Source organism: Pongo abelii, chromosome 4 (assembly GCF_028885655.2).
Source record: "Pongo abelii isolate AG06213 chromosome 4, NHGRI_mPonAbe1-v2.0_pri, whole genome shotgun sequence".
In the NCBI taxonomy this organism is placed as follows: Eukaryota; Metazoa; Chordata; class Mammalia; order Primates; family Hominidae; genus Pongo; species Pongo abelii.
The window spans coordinates 35,229,547-35,247,920 of record NC_071989.2 but is presented as its reverse complement, the minus strand read 5'-3'; the positions used below and the strand labels follow the sequence as shown (position 1 = coordinate 35,247,920).

At 42.9% G+C, this 18,374-nt stretch overlaps 1 protein-coding gene across 2 annotated transcripts in view; it reads left to right on the top strand.

The window, feature by feature from the left end:
- The window catches only part of AGXT2 (alanine--glyoxylate aminotransferase 2), a 44,708-nt gene that overhangs the window by 16,316 nt on the left and 10,018 nt on the right, over positions 1-18,374 (top strand). Inside the window, 5 exon segments of one of the 2 annotated variants that reach the window (NM_001131205.2) lie at positions 5,371-5,471; positions 6,026-6,118; positions 12,096-12,228; positions 13,163-13,254; positions 16,029-16,178. In NM_001131205.2, the coding sequence (NP_001124677.1) occupies positions 5,371-5,471; positions 6,026-6,118; positions 12,096-12,228; positions 13,163-13,254; positions 16,029-16,178 (569 nt within the window). 2 annotated transcript variants of the gene reach the window in all.

Below are 18,374 nucleotides of genomic sequence, written 5' to 3'. Positions count from 1 at the left end.
AAAAAGAAAAAAGAAAAAAAGCAAGATCCCATCTCTAAAATGAAAAAACAAAACAACAACCAAAAAAAACCCAACAAATCAAGATGAGTGGGATTATTTACCCATCCCAGTGGAAAGAGGGAAAATAATGCTTTTGAGAATATCAAAACTCCAGTCAAAAAGTTCTCCTGGGACTGCCAGCCAAAATGAGAGCATCTGTCAAACAAAACACAAGGCTGCCCTTCCTGCAGGCTGCCGACAACCCTGGCAAAAGTTTTAAAGGCTTTCTCACAAGGAGAACTTCCATTTACCAATCGCATTTTTATTTGCATTCTTTACCTATGCTTAACGGGAGAGAGAGGAGGCAGGAAACATCATCTGTTCCTTGCTAATCAACAAGCCCTGCCTCCAATTTGTCATCACAACCTTTTGAATAGCTGCTCCTTAATACTTCTGAAGGAAATAACTAAATGCTTCAGCCCAGTGATTTTTAATGGAACAGTATGAATCACTGGGTTGAGAGGAAAAATACAAAACAGAAGTCTTAAAAACCAGCTCTGAAAGGAAAAAAATTCACCATCGTCTTAAAATTCAGATGACATAATAGCAAAATGGAGGTAAGAGAATGAAAGAGTAAGTACTGGAAGAAGACAAGATGTCACGCTCGCGGAATTTAAAACCAGAAGGAAATGTAAAGCTATAAATCAAACTCTCCACTTTAAACATGAGGAAAGTCAGTTTCACACAGAGGAGACTGGAGAGCTAAGATTTGACCCCAGGTCTTCTGACTCCAAAGCCAGTGCTCCCAATTCCTATAGCCATCCTCATCCACACTGATGTGCCGTCAAGGTAAACCCAAGCTGAAAAATCATTCCTATTCCACAGGCCAGGACTGAGGAGTTGCATGAAGTCAAGAGGTGGATTCCACTCTCAGCCCTGGCATGGTTCAGCTATGAGCAAAAGCTTCACATTTTGCTTCAGTTTTCTCATTTGTAAAACAGAGACAGCAATATCTGGCTGCTGCCAACACCGTCACAGCACTTCATGAGATGAGGCATAGAAAGATTTTGTAGATAAAAACAGACCATAGCAATATCTGGTAAAGCCATTTTTGAATATTGCATCTGTATGGCATCAAGAACTAAAATCAGTTTGATGCACCTCACAGACCCTGGTCTGACTGCAAAACCACCAGCACAGAGCCTAGTAGACAGAAGCACTAAGAGGTGGTCATTTCCGTCTTTTCCTGCTGTATGTTCCTCTTTCCATATAGAAGAGAGACAAGCCTATATAAGGCCTACTATAGGACTACTTAAGCCAATTTGACAATACCAGAAATCCATGGTCGTCTCTCTAGTGGCATCTAGAGGCTAAATGATAGTGACAGGCGTACATTTCTGCTCTGAACTGTTGCCTTTGGCATATCTGAAGTCAGTTGTTTTCTTTTTTATTTATGTTTTTTTTTTTGTTTGAGACGAAGTCTCGCTCTTGTCCCCCAGACTGTAGTGCAATGGCACGATCTCAGCTCACTGCAACCTGTGCCTCCTGGGTTCAAGCAATTCTCCTCTCTCAGCTTCCCAAGTAGCGTGGATTACAGGTGCCCGCCACCATGCCCAGCTAATTTTTGTATTTTTAGTAGAGACCGGGTTTCACCGTGTTGGCCAGGCTGGTCTCGAACTCCTGACTTCAGGTGATCCACCCGCCTTGGCCTCCCAAAGCGCTGGGATTACATGCGTGAGCCACCATGCCCGGCCAGCTGTTTTCTTAACTCACATCTTCAAGGGACAAGACTATTTATGGAATCTTTGAACAGGATTGGAATACAAAAGGAGGACCCCAGTCTCCTCCATTGCTGTAAAACTGGAATATTCATATATGCTTACAAAAGCATCCAAACATGTACAGTTCTTTGACTATAGATGTTGCCTGTTCTCAATTCCTCTTAACCTATTGATAAGAATACCTTAAGAGGAATTGAGGCACCAAACATGGTAGAGATTTTTCTCATCTCAGAAATATGTCATTCCTCCCAACAGAGGCAGGGGGCCATTTTGTGAGTCTAATCTAGATGTTTATGTGGTGTATTTCTTTGTCCAACTCCATCTACCTCCCAGGATTTTTTCTCCCCAGGGGTTCATTCCAGGCCCTGAGTTTCAGATGTAACCCATGACGAGATTCACTCCTCATCACCTACTGCCCCCACAATGTTCCAAACCTGGTACTGATCATGTCATTCTTCTTCTTTTGAAAGGCCAGTTTTGTTTTTCTTAAAAATTGTAGTTCTTTCTTGGCTCCTCACTCAGCTTAACTCTTTCTGTACCACTAGCTGGAATAAATTCTTCCTTCGTCATCCTGTTGTAGTATCCAACACAACATCCTGTCTCCACCCCCTTGGGGTTTTCCTCCTGCCAAGCCTCTGCAGAAGTGGCCTAACCTGGGGTTACAGCAATGAGTCAATGCAGCTAGCGTGAAATAAAGTAAAAAGCTCATCACAATCGATGACTCTCTCATCACTGAGCATGTGGGCACAGAGGGAAAAAGTCATGAAAACTCTAGCATAGGTTCAAGCAAAACCTTTTGGTTTGGTTCTGCCCAAATTTAAGCTCCACTCTTTGATTTCTCCAGTTACAAATAGGCTTGTTACATTTCCAAATTACGTCTCTTGAACATAGGTCTGATCCATCTTTTAGGGTCATCTGAAGCTGTTTTCTCTTCCTTTCCCAATAAAAACGGGAAATTTCTGTCTCTAGAGGCATAGATTTATTTGTCTACTATATTCTTCTCATCAAAACAGCACAAGTGATGCCAAAAACATACTTTGAGGGTTTCATATACTTGTCATTACTTCCTTTCTCACACCCTCAACCTCCAACCTCCAGCTAACCAAAGATATCAGGTATCTCTGTCAATCAAACTTTTCCGAATATCACATGTAACCTAAAAATATGTTTGGGGCCAGCTAGTATTTCCTCACTTTTAATGAAGAGCTGAGGTATAAAATTCGGTTTTGATGGTGATTGCAGAAGGTTTCTCTTCCTTCTGTCTAGCACCGTGGAGACAGCACTGCATCCATGCCTCTAAGCAAGCACTGGGATGGTAGGTGGGGAGCCCTCTCCCACACTGCTTTCACTGTCACTCAGGTTGAGGCTTTCCATCCCATCCACATCTTTCTCTGCACTCCTTCAGTCATCTATGGATATAAATTTAAGTTCAGAGACTGCATGGTGCTGTTTAGAACCAAATAACAGATGTGGATAAAAATTCTGAAGGATCAGTCATGTATGGATACAGTTGATCTGGGTCCTTTGTTATTCCAGAGTAGGAGAACTTCTCTCTCTCTCTCACACACCTTTCCTGCTTCCTTGGTGATTCCCACTTTCAATTCTGACACACAGATGGAGGCTTCTGGAGCTTGGGCAAGCCTGCTGGGCAATCTTCCCACTCATCTCTCATCCTCTCCCATCCACAGGATTTCATGCTTGTGTGTCTGTGTAGTGAGGCTTGCAGCTAGTGAAGCATGGCAGAAATGTTTCTAGTATCTTTAAACAGGATGAGAAAGTAGACATGGTTAGTACTAAGAAAACTGAGCTGGATGGACAGCTGGTACTGGTAACATGATAGCCTGGATTTTCTCCAGTGGAAAACAACTAAAAAATCCTAGATAAAATGAAATGCATTCCCTTCAAAGCATGGATACAAGAAAGCACGAATTCTCAGAAACTCAAATAGATCATTAGGGCACTGCAGCCAGCTTTGACCCTGAGAGCATTTCTTGAACCTGGTAACCTTGAGCTTCCATGTTGATGGGTCTGTGGAGTGCAGGGAAGAGATGACGAAGTCCAGGGCCCAGCCAAAGTAAGGGATCTTATAGGAAACCCTCCTCTGCCACAAAGCTGGAGCCCCCAAGAGGCCACATCTTCATCCACGGGTCAACTAGAATTAAATACACCACCAAGAACATGTTACCCGTCACAGGCCAAAGGGCCTGCAAGGATTCTGGTGCTCAATGGAAGTGGAGGGACTGGGAGGAGCCACCACTGAAAATTTCACCTGCAGACTGGCCCTCCGAGGCTTTGCACTGTGAACGCTCACTTCCTCAAGCTTATAATTTAAAGGACTCTTAAACTCTAATGCCCTACGCACTTGGAAGCTGCAAACTCAAATAGGCTCTGGAGGGATCTACCTCATTCTGGGCCTCAAAGAATTCTCACAAATGAAATTCCAAGGAAAATAAACTGCCCCTTGTCAAAAATAAACATACAATACACAAAACTCCACAATCAAGAAAAAGATCAGCAAGGATTTCAAATAACACAATTATCAGATAGACTATAAAATGAATGTTTAATACATTTAAAGAAAATCAAATATAAGCTTGAAAATATGTGAAAGGGATAGGACACTGTGAAGAATAAGAAAGCAAGTTTTAAAAACAAATATGCCTTCTAGTAATATAAAAGTGATTATTGAAATTTAAAACTCAGCAGGTGGGTTTATCAGCAGTAAGATGCAGCCAAAAGGAGAAGTAATGAACTAAAAACAGATCACTTCAACAAGGACACTTCACTGCTTTTTCCCATTAGAAAGACCTCCAAAAAAAAGAAAGAAAGAAAGGCCTTCAAGCAAAATTGCTCAATGTCTCACTCCAGTCATAATTTCTACTATTTGTTAATATTTTCTTCTTAATGCATTAAACATTTACTGAGCACCACCTACAGTGTACCAAACAGCTTGCCTGGTCACAGAGATTTTAGAAATGAACAAGGTATAGTCCCTGCCCACAGAAACCTCCTGATTAATCGGAGAAAGCCCTGTTAAAAACAAGCACAGGACCAAGTGCCAAGGGCTGTGATGGATGGAAGCCACCTGGCTCTCGAACATTTCTCTTTAGACTGAATTCTAATTGTTCTACAAACATATTTACTAACTCTAAAGACAAAGACACTTTGTAGCTTTAAAACTGTACATCAGATTAAATGGTAATGAAAGGTAAATAGAGTTATTTTCAAATAATTTAAATCACTCTAATTTCATTTGAATTAGATCCACCCGTTTGAGAGGACGGGCATCCTTAGGTGAAACAGCTGTATATACCAGCTCAATGATACTTTGTAATGTTTCTTCCCCAGATGGAAAGAACTGAAGTGGTTTGTTTATGCCTTTATGGCTATCCTAATCTCCCTCCTTGAACCAAAGTACAAGTTGTTCAGAGAGAACATTCCCCCTTCAGAAATGCATATCCTCACCCCAGTTTACCGTATTCTGAAGACCCTGATTAACTTACCCTGTCTGCTTCTTTTTTTTTTTCCTGTTTTTCCCCATGCTTCTAAATAACAGGCTCACATTTTCAAATGCTGTGGTTTGTTTTGTTTTGTTGTTTGCTTTTTGCAGACTGCTGCCAAGCTAAAGATCAGTATATTGAGCAATTCAAAGATACGCTGAGCACATCTGTGGCCAAGTCAATTGCTGGATTTTTCGCAGAACCTATTCAAGTGGGTATATGAACCTTAGACATTAATGGAGCTGAATCTTCAATTATCAGAAAGTTTTAACTCGTATATTCTAGAGAATTCCAAATGAATTAAGTGCTCACTGTGTCCCTCTCTAAATTCATTCTCTTGATCTCCTTGAAAAAAAGAAGACGCTGACTTTCAAATGACCTTTTAAAACCCTCTCCTCCATTCTCACCAGACAGATGAAACTACTGAACTCCTAAAATTCTTAAGAAGAGGAAACCCTGGCCATTTTTAGCTGCTTAATAACATCTGCATTGTCCAAAGAACTCTTTCTTTAGTCTCACCAAATTCCTTTATTCTACTGTTTTCTAATCTCAGAAAATAATCTACGTTTGCATCTTTTTTCCAGAAGTCATAGTATAGAGTAATAAGTCCTCTTTTCACCCATAGTGGAAACTGTTCTATAGACTGTTGTTAAAATTGCTAGTGTTACTATCATGATATTGATGGTAATTATGATCTAACTTTTTTATATACTTTGAAAGGGCTGATGCTGTTATTATAGGTCTTCTTGGTCTGGTCTTTTGCAGGGTGTGAATGGAGTTGTCCAGTACCCAAAGGGGTTTCTAAAGGAAGCCTTTGAGCTGGTACGAGCAAGGGGAGGCGTGTGCATTGCAGATGAAGTAAGTGGCATGTAAGAGTGCCATTGAGTGCAGTGGGAACAGGAGATGCACAGACAGAAACCTCCTAAACTTCCTTCTGTGTTGCAGGCAGAAAGCCTCCGCTCTGTGAATTCCAAAGTATGCCTACAAATGAATGAAATTTTTGCTAGTGGGCTGGTTGATTTCTTAGCACATTCGCTGATCAGTTTAACAAGTACAACAGAACTTAAATATCCAAATTGATGTCTATCAAATAAGTTGCTAACAGCCATACGTGATGTTATTAGACCATGACTCAATATTTTTTTAAATTTCGTTCTAGGGATTGTTTCAGGGGCTGACAAACGACATAGGAAATTTAGTCTCATAGCCAAGGTTTTTGTTGTTTTTTTTGTTTGGTTATTTTGAGACAAAGTCTCGCTCTGTCATCCAGCCTGGAGAACAGTGGTACGATCTTGGCTCACTGCAACCTCTGCCTCCTGGGGTTCAAGGGATTCTCCTGCCACAGCCTCCCAAGTAGCTGGGACCACAGGCGTGTGCCACCAAACCTGACTAATTTTTGTATTTTTAGTAAAGACGGGGTTTCACCATGTTAGCCAGGCTGCTCTTGAATTCCTGACCTCAAGTGATCCGCCCACCTTGGCCTCCCAAAGTGCTAGCATCAGAGGTGTGAGCCACCGTGCCAGGCCCAATAGCCAAGTTTTTAATCTTAATTTTTGCAAAAATAGTATTTAGCAACCTGGCAGCATATATCTTTCTGACAAAACTTGCCTGGAAATAATGTGGGTTTTTTTGTTTGTTTGTTTGTTTTTGAGATGGAATTTCTCTCTTGTTGCCCAGGCTGGAGTGCAGTGGCACGATCTCAGCTCACCACAGCCTCTGCCTCCCAGGTTCAAGTGATTCTCCTGCCTCAGCCTCCCAAGTAGCTGGGATTACAGGCATCTGCCACCACACTCGGCTAATTTTGTATTTTAGTAGAGACTGGGGTTTCTCCGTGTTGGTCAGGCTGGTCTCGAACTCCTGACCTCAGGTCATCTGCCCGCCTTGGCCTCCCAAAGTGCTGGGATTACAGGCATGAGCCACCGCGCCTGGCCAAAATAATGTTTTTAAAATAATAATAACAATCCAGCCTCTAAATTAGAAGAGTACCACCACTGCAGGTACTGAATTTGAAAATAGTTCCCAAAAAATTGTAAAATAGGTTGAATTAAAGCAGCATTGGTGGAATAAGCACACTACCCCCAAGGGCATTACTTTAATGGGGATAAAATTCATTGGCTATGTGAGCTCTAGCCTGTGTGTTTTCAAAAGGGATTAATTTACTTATAATCACACCTCATATTAGAGTGTATCAAATAAAGCAGTCCTCTGTCTACTGAGAATAACTATGGAGATTAAAAGACCAGAGGATGATCACTAGGGCCACAGAAGCCGTGCCTCACTGCTGGGTGACCTATCATGATTGGACTAACAGGTGGTTAGACCAGCCAAGGACAGGTGGAGAACCTGTCCTTGTAAGTATGTTTCACACCTATTTCAGTCCAGCCATCATTGCTGGAATAGACTTCCTCAACTAAAAATTTCCTACAGCTAGGTTGGGTGCAGTGGCTCACACCTGTCATCCCAGCACTTTGGGAGGCTGAGGCAGGCGGGTCACTTGAGGTCAGGAGTTCAAAACCAGCCCAGCCAACATGGTGAAACACCATCTCTACTAAAAATACAAAAAGTAGCTGGGTGTGGTAGTGCATGCCTGTAATCCCAGCTACTCAGGAGGCTGACGCAGGACAATGTTTGAACCCAGGAGGTGGAGGTTGCAATGAGCCAAGATCACGCCATTGCACTCCAGCCTGGGCAACAGAGCAAGACTCCATCTCAAAATAAATAAATAAATAAATAAATAAATAAATAAATAAATAAATATTCCCTACAGCTGACACTGAGCAGTCCCATCAGCAGAAATTTTGCAATTTCTGCCTGGGCAGCTGGGTCTCTGTTATGCCCAGGTGCATTGGATGTCCCTGGTGTACCACAGGCAGCTTGGGCCAGCCTGCTCCTGCTGTGCCCATCCTCCCTTCTCCAATCTGCCCACAAACTGATCGAAGTCCTGGCTGGAGAAAGTTAATCTGCTACTTTAAAAAAATGAGTATATCCAGTCAGTTTGAAATTAGCTACATCAGTGAAAAGGATAAACTTTGGCCTCCAAATCAGCACAAAGTGAAGCTGTCACCGTCAGACTAATTAAAGAGAAGGTAGGCTGAATTCAAAGGAAATATGAATTTCAAAATTTTCTATCTTGTGGTTTTATGACTTTCAAACAATGTAATTGAAAACTACCTAACACAGGCAATCCTTAAGAAGGACTATTCCGAGGACTAGGTAAAAATAAGGATAGCTGGAACTTTCTGAGTACCTACTATGTGTCAGACACTGTTCATAACACTTTGCATGTGTTAAGTCAGTTCATATCTATCAACAGTTCTATAGTATGCCCTATTGCTATTTTTCCCACATATTAGTCCTTTCTCATGCTGCTGATAAAGAAATACCTGAGACTGGGTAATTTATAAAGAAAAAGAGGTTTAAAGGACAAAGTTCCATGCGGTTGGGGAGGCCTAACAATCATGGTGGAATGCGAAAGGCACATCTTACATGGCAGCAGACAAGAGACAATGAGAGCCAAGCAAAAAGGGTTTCCCCTTATAAAACCATCAGATCTTGTGAGACTTATTCACTGCCATGAGAACAGTATGGGGGAAACCACCCCTATGATTCAATTATCTCCCATCAGGTCCCTCCCACAACACGTGGGAATTATGGGAGCTACAATTCATGATGAGATTTGGGTGGGGACTCAGCCAAAACATATCATCCCATTTTAAATATAAGTGAATTTAGGTCCAAGGTGGTTAAACAACCTGTCAAGCTTATGCTGTCAGTAGGAATAGGTCCAAGACTCAAACTCAGGCTCCCAAAACCACAGGACTAGCCACTGTATCAAGCTGCCCCTCCAAAATGACAGAGCATGGTGTAGAAAGGGCAAATCGTGGCAAAGAGGGAAGGAACAGAAGACAGAAAAATCTGAGTGCAGAGTGCCAGTTCTGTCGAGGAGCAGTCATCTTAATTAACGATCAGTGGCATTCTTTTCTTTAACATGTGGAATCTGGATTAAAGTTAGAAAACTGCAGCCTCTGGGCCCATATTGGCATAGACTGATTTTGAATTTGAAACTGACTGCAGGACATGCACACCCGTAGTCCCCACCCAACTTGCTGTCATGACCCAGCCTGCTTCTCTCCCTAACATATGCTCCTCATCTCCAAAGACAGTTGAGTCTGTGGACCTTAGAATGATCCATCTCTGTACTACTGTAAGAGTCTATGAAACTGATACTTCCTCCGTGACTAAACATGGTTTACTGTTTTACATAATTCCATGCATTTGTAACCGAGTCCAAAGCTTGTACCACTTGCTGCAAAACAGTCAGTAAGTCAAGCAATAAGATGTTGGGGCAAGGAAGACCACCTTATTTGGGGGAGCAAGCAAACCGAGAAAATGGCAAACTCATGTCCTAAAGAACCACCTTAAGCAAATGTGGGTTCCTTTTATGTTAAGGGAAAGGGGAAGAGGGAGGGGGTTGAGGTCAAAAGGCGACTGGTGACCGCAGACATTTGGGCCGCAGCAAGGGTTACAATAGTTATAAATTTTTAACGTAACGTTGTTACTTCTGTGTACATCCTTCTTATCTCCTCAGGGATTCTTTTTAAAGCATCCTTGCCTCAAAGTTAAACCATAAACTGAATTCCTCCCATAGTTAGCTTAGCCTATATGCAGAGATAAACAAAAGCAGTTAACCTAAAAGACATCATCACATTGGGAGGATGAGAGCAAGCTGGTTAGGAGCAAAATGGATTAAGTCATGCTAGGCTTCCTTTTCACTGTTACACATTGTCCAAGCAATCAGATTTTTCACCATTTATGCCATTTATGTATGGTATTTAGATGGAGTGAAAAAGAAAGACAGGCAGGAAGACAAAATGGATGGATTTTCCACAAGCTCCTCGTACATTACACCATTTGGAAAAATCAATCAGCTGCCCAGAGGCTCATTAGTAGGAAGGAGGAAACCCAGGATTCCAGCCCAGGTCTGTCTGACTCCCGGGTTAAGATTTTCTCCTACATTGGTCACTATCATCTAATTCTAACCCCTGGAATCTGTCCTTGAAAATAAGAAAAGAATCTGAAAAGGAAGCTCATTCTTTTTTTTTTTTTTTTTTTTTTTTTTGAGATGGAGTCTCACTGTGTCGCCCAGGCTGGAGTGCAGTGGCATGATCTCGGCTCACTGCAACCTCTGCCTCCCAGGTTCAAGCGATTCTCCTCCCTCAACCTCCCAGGTAGCTGGGACTACAGGCGCCCACCACCACGCCCAGATAATTTTTGTATTTTTAGTAGAGATGAGGTTTCATCATGTTGGCCAGGCTGGTCTCAAACTCCGGACCTCAGGTGATCCACCCACCTCAGCCTCCCAAAGTGCTGAGATTACGGGCGTGAGCCACCGCGCCCAGCCTGGAAGCTCAGAATCGGCTTCAAGTGCCCACATCCCTAAACCCCATTTTGCATTATGTGTATGTGTGGAGACAGACAGACAGACAGAGAGACAGGCAGGGAGACTGAGAGCCAGAAAGAAATCGAGACTTCACCAGAAAGGCTCTGGCAGAAATGTGCATGGAGATGTTTGTGTGGCTTTATTTAATCAGGCACTTCTGCCACCCTGTCATTCATTCCACAAGTGCTTACTAAGTGTCTACTTTGTATCAAGCACTGTGCTGGGTATTGTGGATAGAGAATGAAGTAAGACACAGTCCCTGCCATCGGACATGCCCACTGGTGATAACAGTCCTCTATGAAAGCCTCTATGGCAGCCTGCCCAGAGTTCCTGGAGAGGGAGCCTAGCTAAGGCTCAGGAGAACCTTCAGAAACCAAGTGATGGCAAAGTTTGCTTTGAAGCACAGAAGAAGTCAGTGACATGAAGCAGCAGGAAGAGGCTCTTCTAGAAAGAGCGAACAGCATGCACAAAAAAACTAAGGTTAACTTTTAGTCCAAACCACAATTTCTAGATTAGAGGAGTTCAACCCTGAGTTAACTGCCTCGGCTGGGTCCTCTTCACGATACGGTTCTCAGGAAGGGGAAGGCATCCCTGGGAAGAGGATGACCAGTTTAACTGAGCTGGAGCAAGTGCCCCAGCTCCACTTGACTGACAGTAACTCCCTCTTCATCTATCCTGGGGCAGACTCAGCTTCTCTACTTTTCTATCCTGCTTTCTTACACAGAGGAAAAGCTCATCAAAGATTGTTAATCATAATGATCCCTGTCATATTATTTGTATGACCCTCATGGAGCCTGTGACATATTGTTGTATTTCTACTTGATGGATGAGTTAGCAGAGGTTCCAAGGACTTAAGAAACATACCCAGAATTGCACAAAGCTAGGAAATGACTCTTGATGCCTAATAGCTCAGGCACAGATTAAGTGCTTTGTCCATGATACTACAGGATGCTGATGATAATGGCTGATGATGGCCGTCATGAGGATGAGGAGAAAGAGGAAGAGAGGGAAGAGAACAGAGAAGAAAACGGCATTTCTTTTTTTTGTTTTTTTTTTTTTTTTGAGACGGAGTCTCACTCTGTCGCTCAGGCTGGAGTGCAGTGGGGCAATCTCAGCTCACTGCAGCCTCTGCCTTCCGAGTTCAAGCGATTCTCCTGCCTCAGCCTCCCGAGTAGCTGGGATTACAGGCACCTGCCACCGCGCCCAGCTAATTTTCTGTATTTTTAGAAGAGACAGGGTTTCACCATCTTGGCCAGGCTGGTCTTGAACTCCTGACCTCGTGATCCACCTGTCTTGGCCTCCCAAAGTGCTGGGATTACAGGCATGAGCCACCATGCCCGGTCGAAAACAGCATTTCTTGAAGGGTTTCCAATGGTTTTGAACTTGTTTTCCCAGGTGCAGACAGGATTTGGAAGGTTGGGCTCTCACTTCTGGGGCTTCCAAACCCACGATGTCCTGCCTGACATTGTCACCATGGCTAAAGGGATTGGGAATGGCTTTCCCATGGCAGCAGTCGTAACCACTCCAGGTAGGACCCACAGGCAGTTTGTGTTTGCTTCTGGGCCTCGTACATTGGGCTATGGTATAAAACACGTGTGTTGGAACTTGTGCAGATTAGAGACAATCATGGAAACCACATGATGCATTTCCCAAGCAAATGAAAGAGAGAAACAGTCTGTCTGCCTGACTGTGAAACAGATGGAAGAAAGCCAGCCCTTTTTTTTTTTAGACAGAGTCTCGCTCTGTCACCCAGGCTTGAGTGCAGTGGCACAATCTTGGCTCTTGGCACCCTCTGCCTCCCCAGGTGCAAGCAATTCTCCTGCCTCAGCCTCCTGAGTAGCTGGGATTACAGGTGCGCACCACCACACCAGCTAATTTTTGTATTTTTAGTAGAAACAGGGTTTCACCATGTTGGCCAGGCTGGTCTCAAACTCCTGACCTCAGGTGTTTGACCTTGGCCTCCCAAAGTGATGGGATTACAGGCGTGAGCCACTGCACCCCCATCCGAAAGCCAGCCCATTCTGATCTTCCTGTAGGGAAGACTAATTCTCCCATGCCTACGACGAAACTCAGGGTTCCATCACACTTTTGAGGTGTATGGAAGAAGGAGAGAGGATGGAAAGAGGAGAGGGATGGGAGAGGGCTCTGGTGTCTCTTCCTCTTCTTATAAGAAAACCAGTTCCTTGGGCTTAGATAGGGCCCCACCCTGATGACCTTATTTCACCTAATTACCTACTTAAACTCACCATCTCCAAATACAGTCTTATTCAGGGTTAAGCCTTCAACCATATAAATTTTGAGGCGATACAATTCAGTCCCTAACATCTACTATCAGTTGAATGAAGGATGAATTGGATTGGATGCCATTTACAACACGAAGTAACTGTAGTCCAAATGGCGCGATGAGAGATTGTGGACAGGAATGTGTCCTTCTTTCCACATCTTCTATTTTCTCCCTCTAGAGATTGCCAAATCTTTGGTGAAACGCCTGCAGCACTTCAACACCTTTGGAGGGAACCCCATGGCCTGTGCCATTGGATCTGCTGTGCTTGAGGTTGGTTCCAGCAGCCACATTAACTTCACTCATTTCACAAATGACTCTTTCAAAACCACACATGCATTAGCAGAACACTATCATGCTGAATTGTTAAAGGGGAGAGTTAATTCATAGTTTATTCATTAAACTTAGATTTCCATTTATTATTCTGCCTCCTCCCTTTTTAAAGATCTACTTTGAGTGCTGGAAGTATTAGATAAGAAATAATATATAATAAACCTCACATACATGGGAAATATAAGAATTTTCCTAACCAGCTGAAATTTCTTTGTTATCTGGGTAGTGATTTATAGATGTTAACTGCTATCCTTGTAATTAGTTTCATGTTGGCCTTCTCTTGTGTATTTTTTCTTCCTTCCTTCTGTTGTACTATTATAAATTGAATGACTAAGGAGACACTGAGTTCTACGTGCTTACAGCAAGGTAATTCAGCTGTTCAACCTTACACCATTGATTTAGCCTGGGATCGCATCTGTTTAAAAGAAGATTTTTTTTAATGTTCTTGTTAACATGCCTAAAATCATTTGCTTAAAGAACTGTAACAAATTTCTGGAAGAATGTCTAAGAAGTAAATGATGGTGTTTTTTTGTGGGGAGGAAAACTAGGTGGCTGGGGGCCAAGGGTCAACAAGAGTCATTCTGCTGTATATAATTTTATACTTGCTGATATTTATATATATACACACACATATATATTTATTTATTTCAATAGCTTTTGGGATACAAGTCAGTTTTGGTTACATGGATGAATTGTATAGTGGCGAAGTCTGAGACTTTAGTGCACTGTCACCCAAGTAGTGTACATTGTACCCAATATGTAATTTTCCACCCCCCTCCCAGCTTCCCCCCTTCTGGGTCTCCAATGTCCATTGTGTACCCATAGCTTAGCTCTCACCTATAAGTGAGAACACTTATTAGTTGCTGTGAAAGACATTATTTTCTTTTTTATGGCTGAGTAGTATTCCATGGTATGTGTGTGTTTGTGTGTGTGTGTATACACACCACATTTTCTTTACCCACTCATCAATTGATGGGCCTTTAGGTTGGTTCCATATCTTTGCAATTGTGAGTTGTACTACAATAAACATACATGTGCAGGTGTCTTTTTGATATAATGGCTTTTTTTTCCTTTGAGTAGATACCCAGAAGTGGGATTGCTGGACCGAAGGATAGAACTACTTTTAGTTCTTTCAGAAATCTCCATACTGTTTTCCACAGAGGTTGTACTAATTTACAGTCCCACCAGCAGTTACACTCACTGATTTTCGACCATGAACTTGACTTACTTATTCCAAAAAAATTTTAAATAAAAATAAATAAGTAAACACTGCCCTTGCTAATTAAATGGTTATTTTCAACTACAATTAAGTCATGAGATGAGAAAGTATGGGTAGGAATGTGTCATTTATTTCACGTTGTAGACATTGCCAATTTTTTTTTTTTTTTCTTTTTTATTTTTTTAGAAAGAGTCTTGCTCTGTCACCCAGACTGGAGTGCAGGGGCACAACTTTGGCTCACTGCAACCTCTGCCTCCCGGGTTCAAGCGATTCTCATGCCTCAGCATCGCAAGTAGCTGGGATTACAGGCATGCACCACCACGCCCAACTAATTTTTGTATTTTTAGTAGAGACAGGGTTTCACCATGTTGGCCAAGCTGGTCTCAAACTCCTAACCTCAAGTGATCCACCCACCTCAGCCTCCCAAAGTGCTGGTATTACAAGCATGAGCTGACATTGCCAACTTCTTTTAAATAGGGCTTTGTTACCTCAACCAATTTAGAAGGTAAGAAGGTTTAGGTGAACAAATAGGTCTATAAAAATAACAAGGTTTGCCTGGAGTCATGCAATTATTGTCAGCTAAATAAAAATATAGTATATTTCATGTGTCTTGTCAAGAACCACAGGTGTTTGCTGTAAGTAAAACTGAGGTAAAATCCTTTTATATCTTCTGGTGCCCTGGCTCTGGGCTCAGCCAAAGAGGCCAGAGCCTCAAACCAGGCTGCTTGGGCTGTGACAGCCCATGTCTGGCTGAGGGCTGCTGAGCAAAGGTCACCATCTTCCAGTAGTGAAATCACCTGTGATATTTCTTTCCTCAGAGCATTCATCTTATTCACAACTATATCCCAGTTCTCAGCAAAGCCTGACAATAACAAGCCTTGGGATTTCAGAATCTACATTTTCAACTGCATTGAGACACACCTTTATTCTTTCCTAAATTCTTGTTTGTTTGTTTTTTGAGGCAAAGTGTCGCTCTGTCGCCCAGGCTGGAGTGCAGTGGTGCAATCTTGGCTCACTGCAACCTCCTCCTCCCAGGTTCAAGCGATTCTCCTGCCTCAGCCTCCCGAATAGCTGGGATTACAGGCGCCCACCACCGAGCCTGGCTAATTTTTGTATTTCTTTTTTTTTAAGTAGAGACAGGGTTTCACTCTATTGGCCAGGCTGGTCTCGAACTCTTGACCTTGTGATCCACCCACCTCAGCCTCCCAAAGTGCTGGGATTACAGGTATGAGCCACCATGCCTGGCCTATTATTTCCTAAATTCTTAGCCACCTCTGAAGGTGAGGGAGTTGGGGGCAGAAGCATATCCCCTCCCCTAACACTTTTCTTCTCTCCTTACAACAAATCTTTTTGTAGTCCTTGTGGTCACACTAGACTTGTTCTGCATTCTGTTTGGTTAAGTTACAAGAGGGCCATGTCAAATGACTTCTCCACGATTCTCAGTCAATCTTAAAACTTCTGCCATGTAAGATCATTTGGGGCCTTCTCTCAACAGGTGATTAAAGAAGAAAATCTACAGGAAAATAGTCAAGAAGTTGGGACCTACATGTTACTACAGTTTGCTAAGCTGCGGGATGAGTTTGAAATTGTTGGAGACGTCCGAGGCAAAGGCCTCATGATAGGCATAGAAATGGTGCAGGATAAGGTAGGTGCTAATCTGTTCCTCTCTCTCAGCTGCTTGGAGCCAGCAGGAGATACAGGAGGAAACATCAGCTAAACTTCATTTACTCTCAGGGAGAGAGCAGACACAAACAGCAAGATTTCAGCAAAGCCCTTTAGAGATTAGTAGAGAGTGTTGAGTATGAACAAAATGCTGGCAGATCATCAAGAATTCTAGAGGGATGAGGGAGAGCATTGGGAAAAGAAACCAACATTATCCTTGCCATCCTAGGCAAAGAGCATAGGCAATGACTGAATACTTAGAAATACAGGGAAGGGAGGAAATTATTTGGGGAGAAACAGAAGGAATAAGAAAGAAGGGCCAGGAAAATGTTATGGTGAAGGTTTGGAGTGAGGAGGTTAAATATATATTAGGGGTTCTTGTTGTTGTTGTTGTTGTTGAGACAGAGTCTCACTCTGTCACCCAGGCCGGAGTGCAGTTGTGCAATCTTGGCTCACTGCAACCTCCACCTTCCAGGTTCAAGCTATTCTCGAGCCTCAGCCTCCTGGGTAGCTGGAATTACAGGCATGCACCACCATGCCTGGCTAATTTTTGTATTTTTAGTAGAAACGGGGTTTTGCCATGTTGCCCAGGCTGGGTCTCAAACTCCTGACCTCAAGTGATCTGCCCATCGCGGCCTCCCGAAGTACTGGGATTAGAGGCGTGAGCCACCACATCTGGCCTATATTGAGTTTTGTGTTTGTTTGCATGCTTACTTACTTGTGAATGGATTTCAACCTCCCAAGTAACCAGGGAGGAATGTTGCCCACTGAGACCTGTAACTCATCATAACAACAATTGAACTTAGCATCTTCCCCCAAACCAGATATTTCTCCCAAGATCACTCTTTGTTTCTCATCTTCCACCATTCTCCCGATTACTCAGCCTCAATACCACAAAATCATCTGACTCCTCCTCTTCCCTTGTTTCTAACATCAAGACTCATTGATCTCTTCTCTCCCATGTCTCTCAAATCTTTCCCTTTGTTTCTACTGCAGCCCCTATAGTAAATGCCCATAGGAAATTGTGCCTTTCCTCCATAAAATCAAAGCCTGAAAAGAGCAGGAGAATCTTGGGAGTAGGGAAGAGTAGCCAGACTAACCTCATGTCCACAGGGATCCAGCTTTCCCTAGCAATTTCTACCTCTTTGGTCTTACCACCATTCTACTTTGGAAGGACTGATGCTCAATTTTTTAGACGAGACATGGTATAAGACTCTTCAATTCATACCACATGTCAGAGCCAGTACAAAGCTGGGATGTTTAAGTAAGATTTTGAAAGCCAAGGGAAGACGCCAGGAAAATAAACAAAGGGTAATATGAGACTAAGGTCCCCAGCTCATAGGTCATTTTATTTATTTATTTGTTTTGACCCCAACATGCATTCTACAATGGAGAAGAGCTCACAAGTCATACGTATTTAAGTGTGTGGACAAGTACAAGAGTTGTTGTAACTCTCAGAAGAGTTCATCCTAATCTCCACCCAAGGGGTTCCCTCAAAGTTATCTATACTCCTCAAAGTGTAGACTCGAGAGAGGAAAGCCCAATGAGAGAGAAGGAGTTCTTCCTTTATCTCTGTTCCGAACCCATCCTCTGTGTGCCCAAAGTCATATGAACAAAGATGTTCATCACAACTTTGTCTTAGTAAAACACCAGAATCCCCCTCCCAGATGACCATTCATACAAAGCAAGCTAGCTTATGGCATATCCCCACTATAATGGCATAGATATATATTTGACATGGAAATATGTGCAAGCCATATTGTGGAAACAATAAAACAGGTTTTTCTTAGTCCATTTGTGTTGCTATAAAGGAATACCTGAGGCTGGGCAATTTATCAAGAAAGGAGGTTTATTTGGCTCATGGTTCTGCAGACCATACAGGAAGCATGACACCAGCATCTGCATCTGATGAGGGCCTCAGACTGCTTCTGTTAGTGGTGGAAGGGGAAGAGGAGCTGGTATATGCAGAGGTCACATGATGAGGGAGAGAGAGAGAGAGAGAGAGAGAGAAAGCAAGAGATCAGGGGTGGGTAGGTGCCAGGCTCTTTTCAACAGCCAGCTCTAGAAGGAACTAATGGAGTGAGAACTCATCATGGAGAGGACAGCACCAAGACATTCATGAGGGATCTGCCCCCACCACACAACCACCTCTTTTTAGAACCCACCTCCAACATTGGGG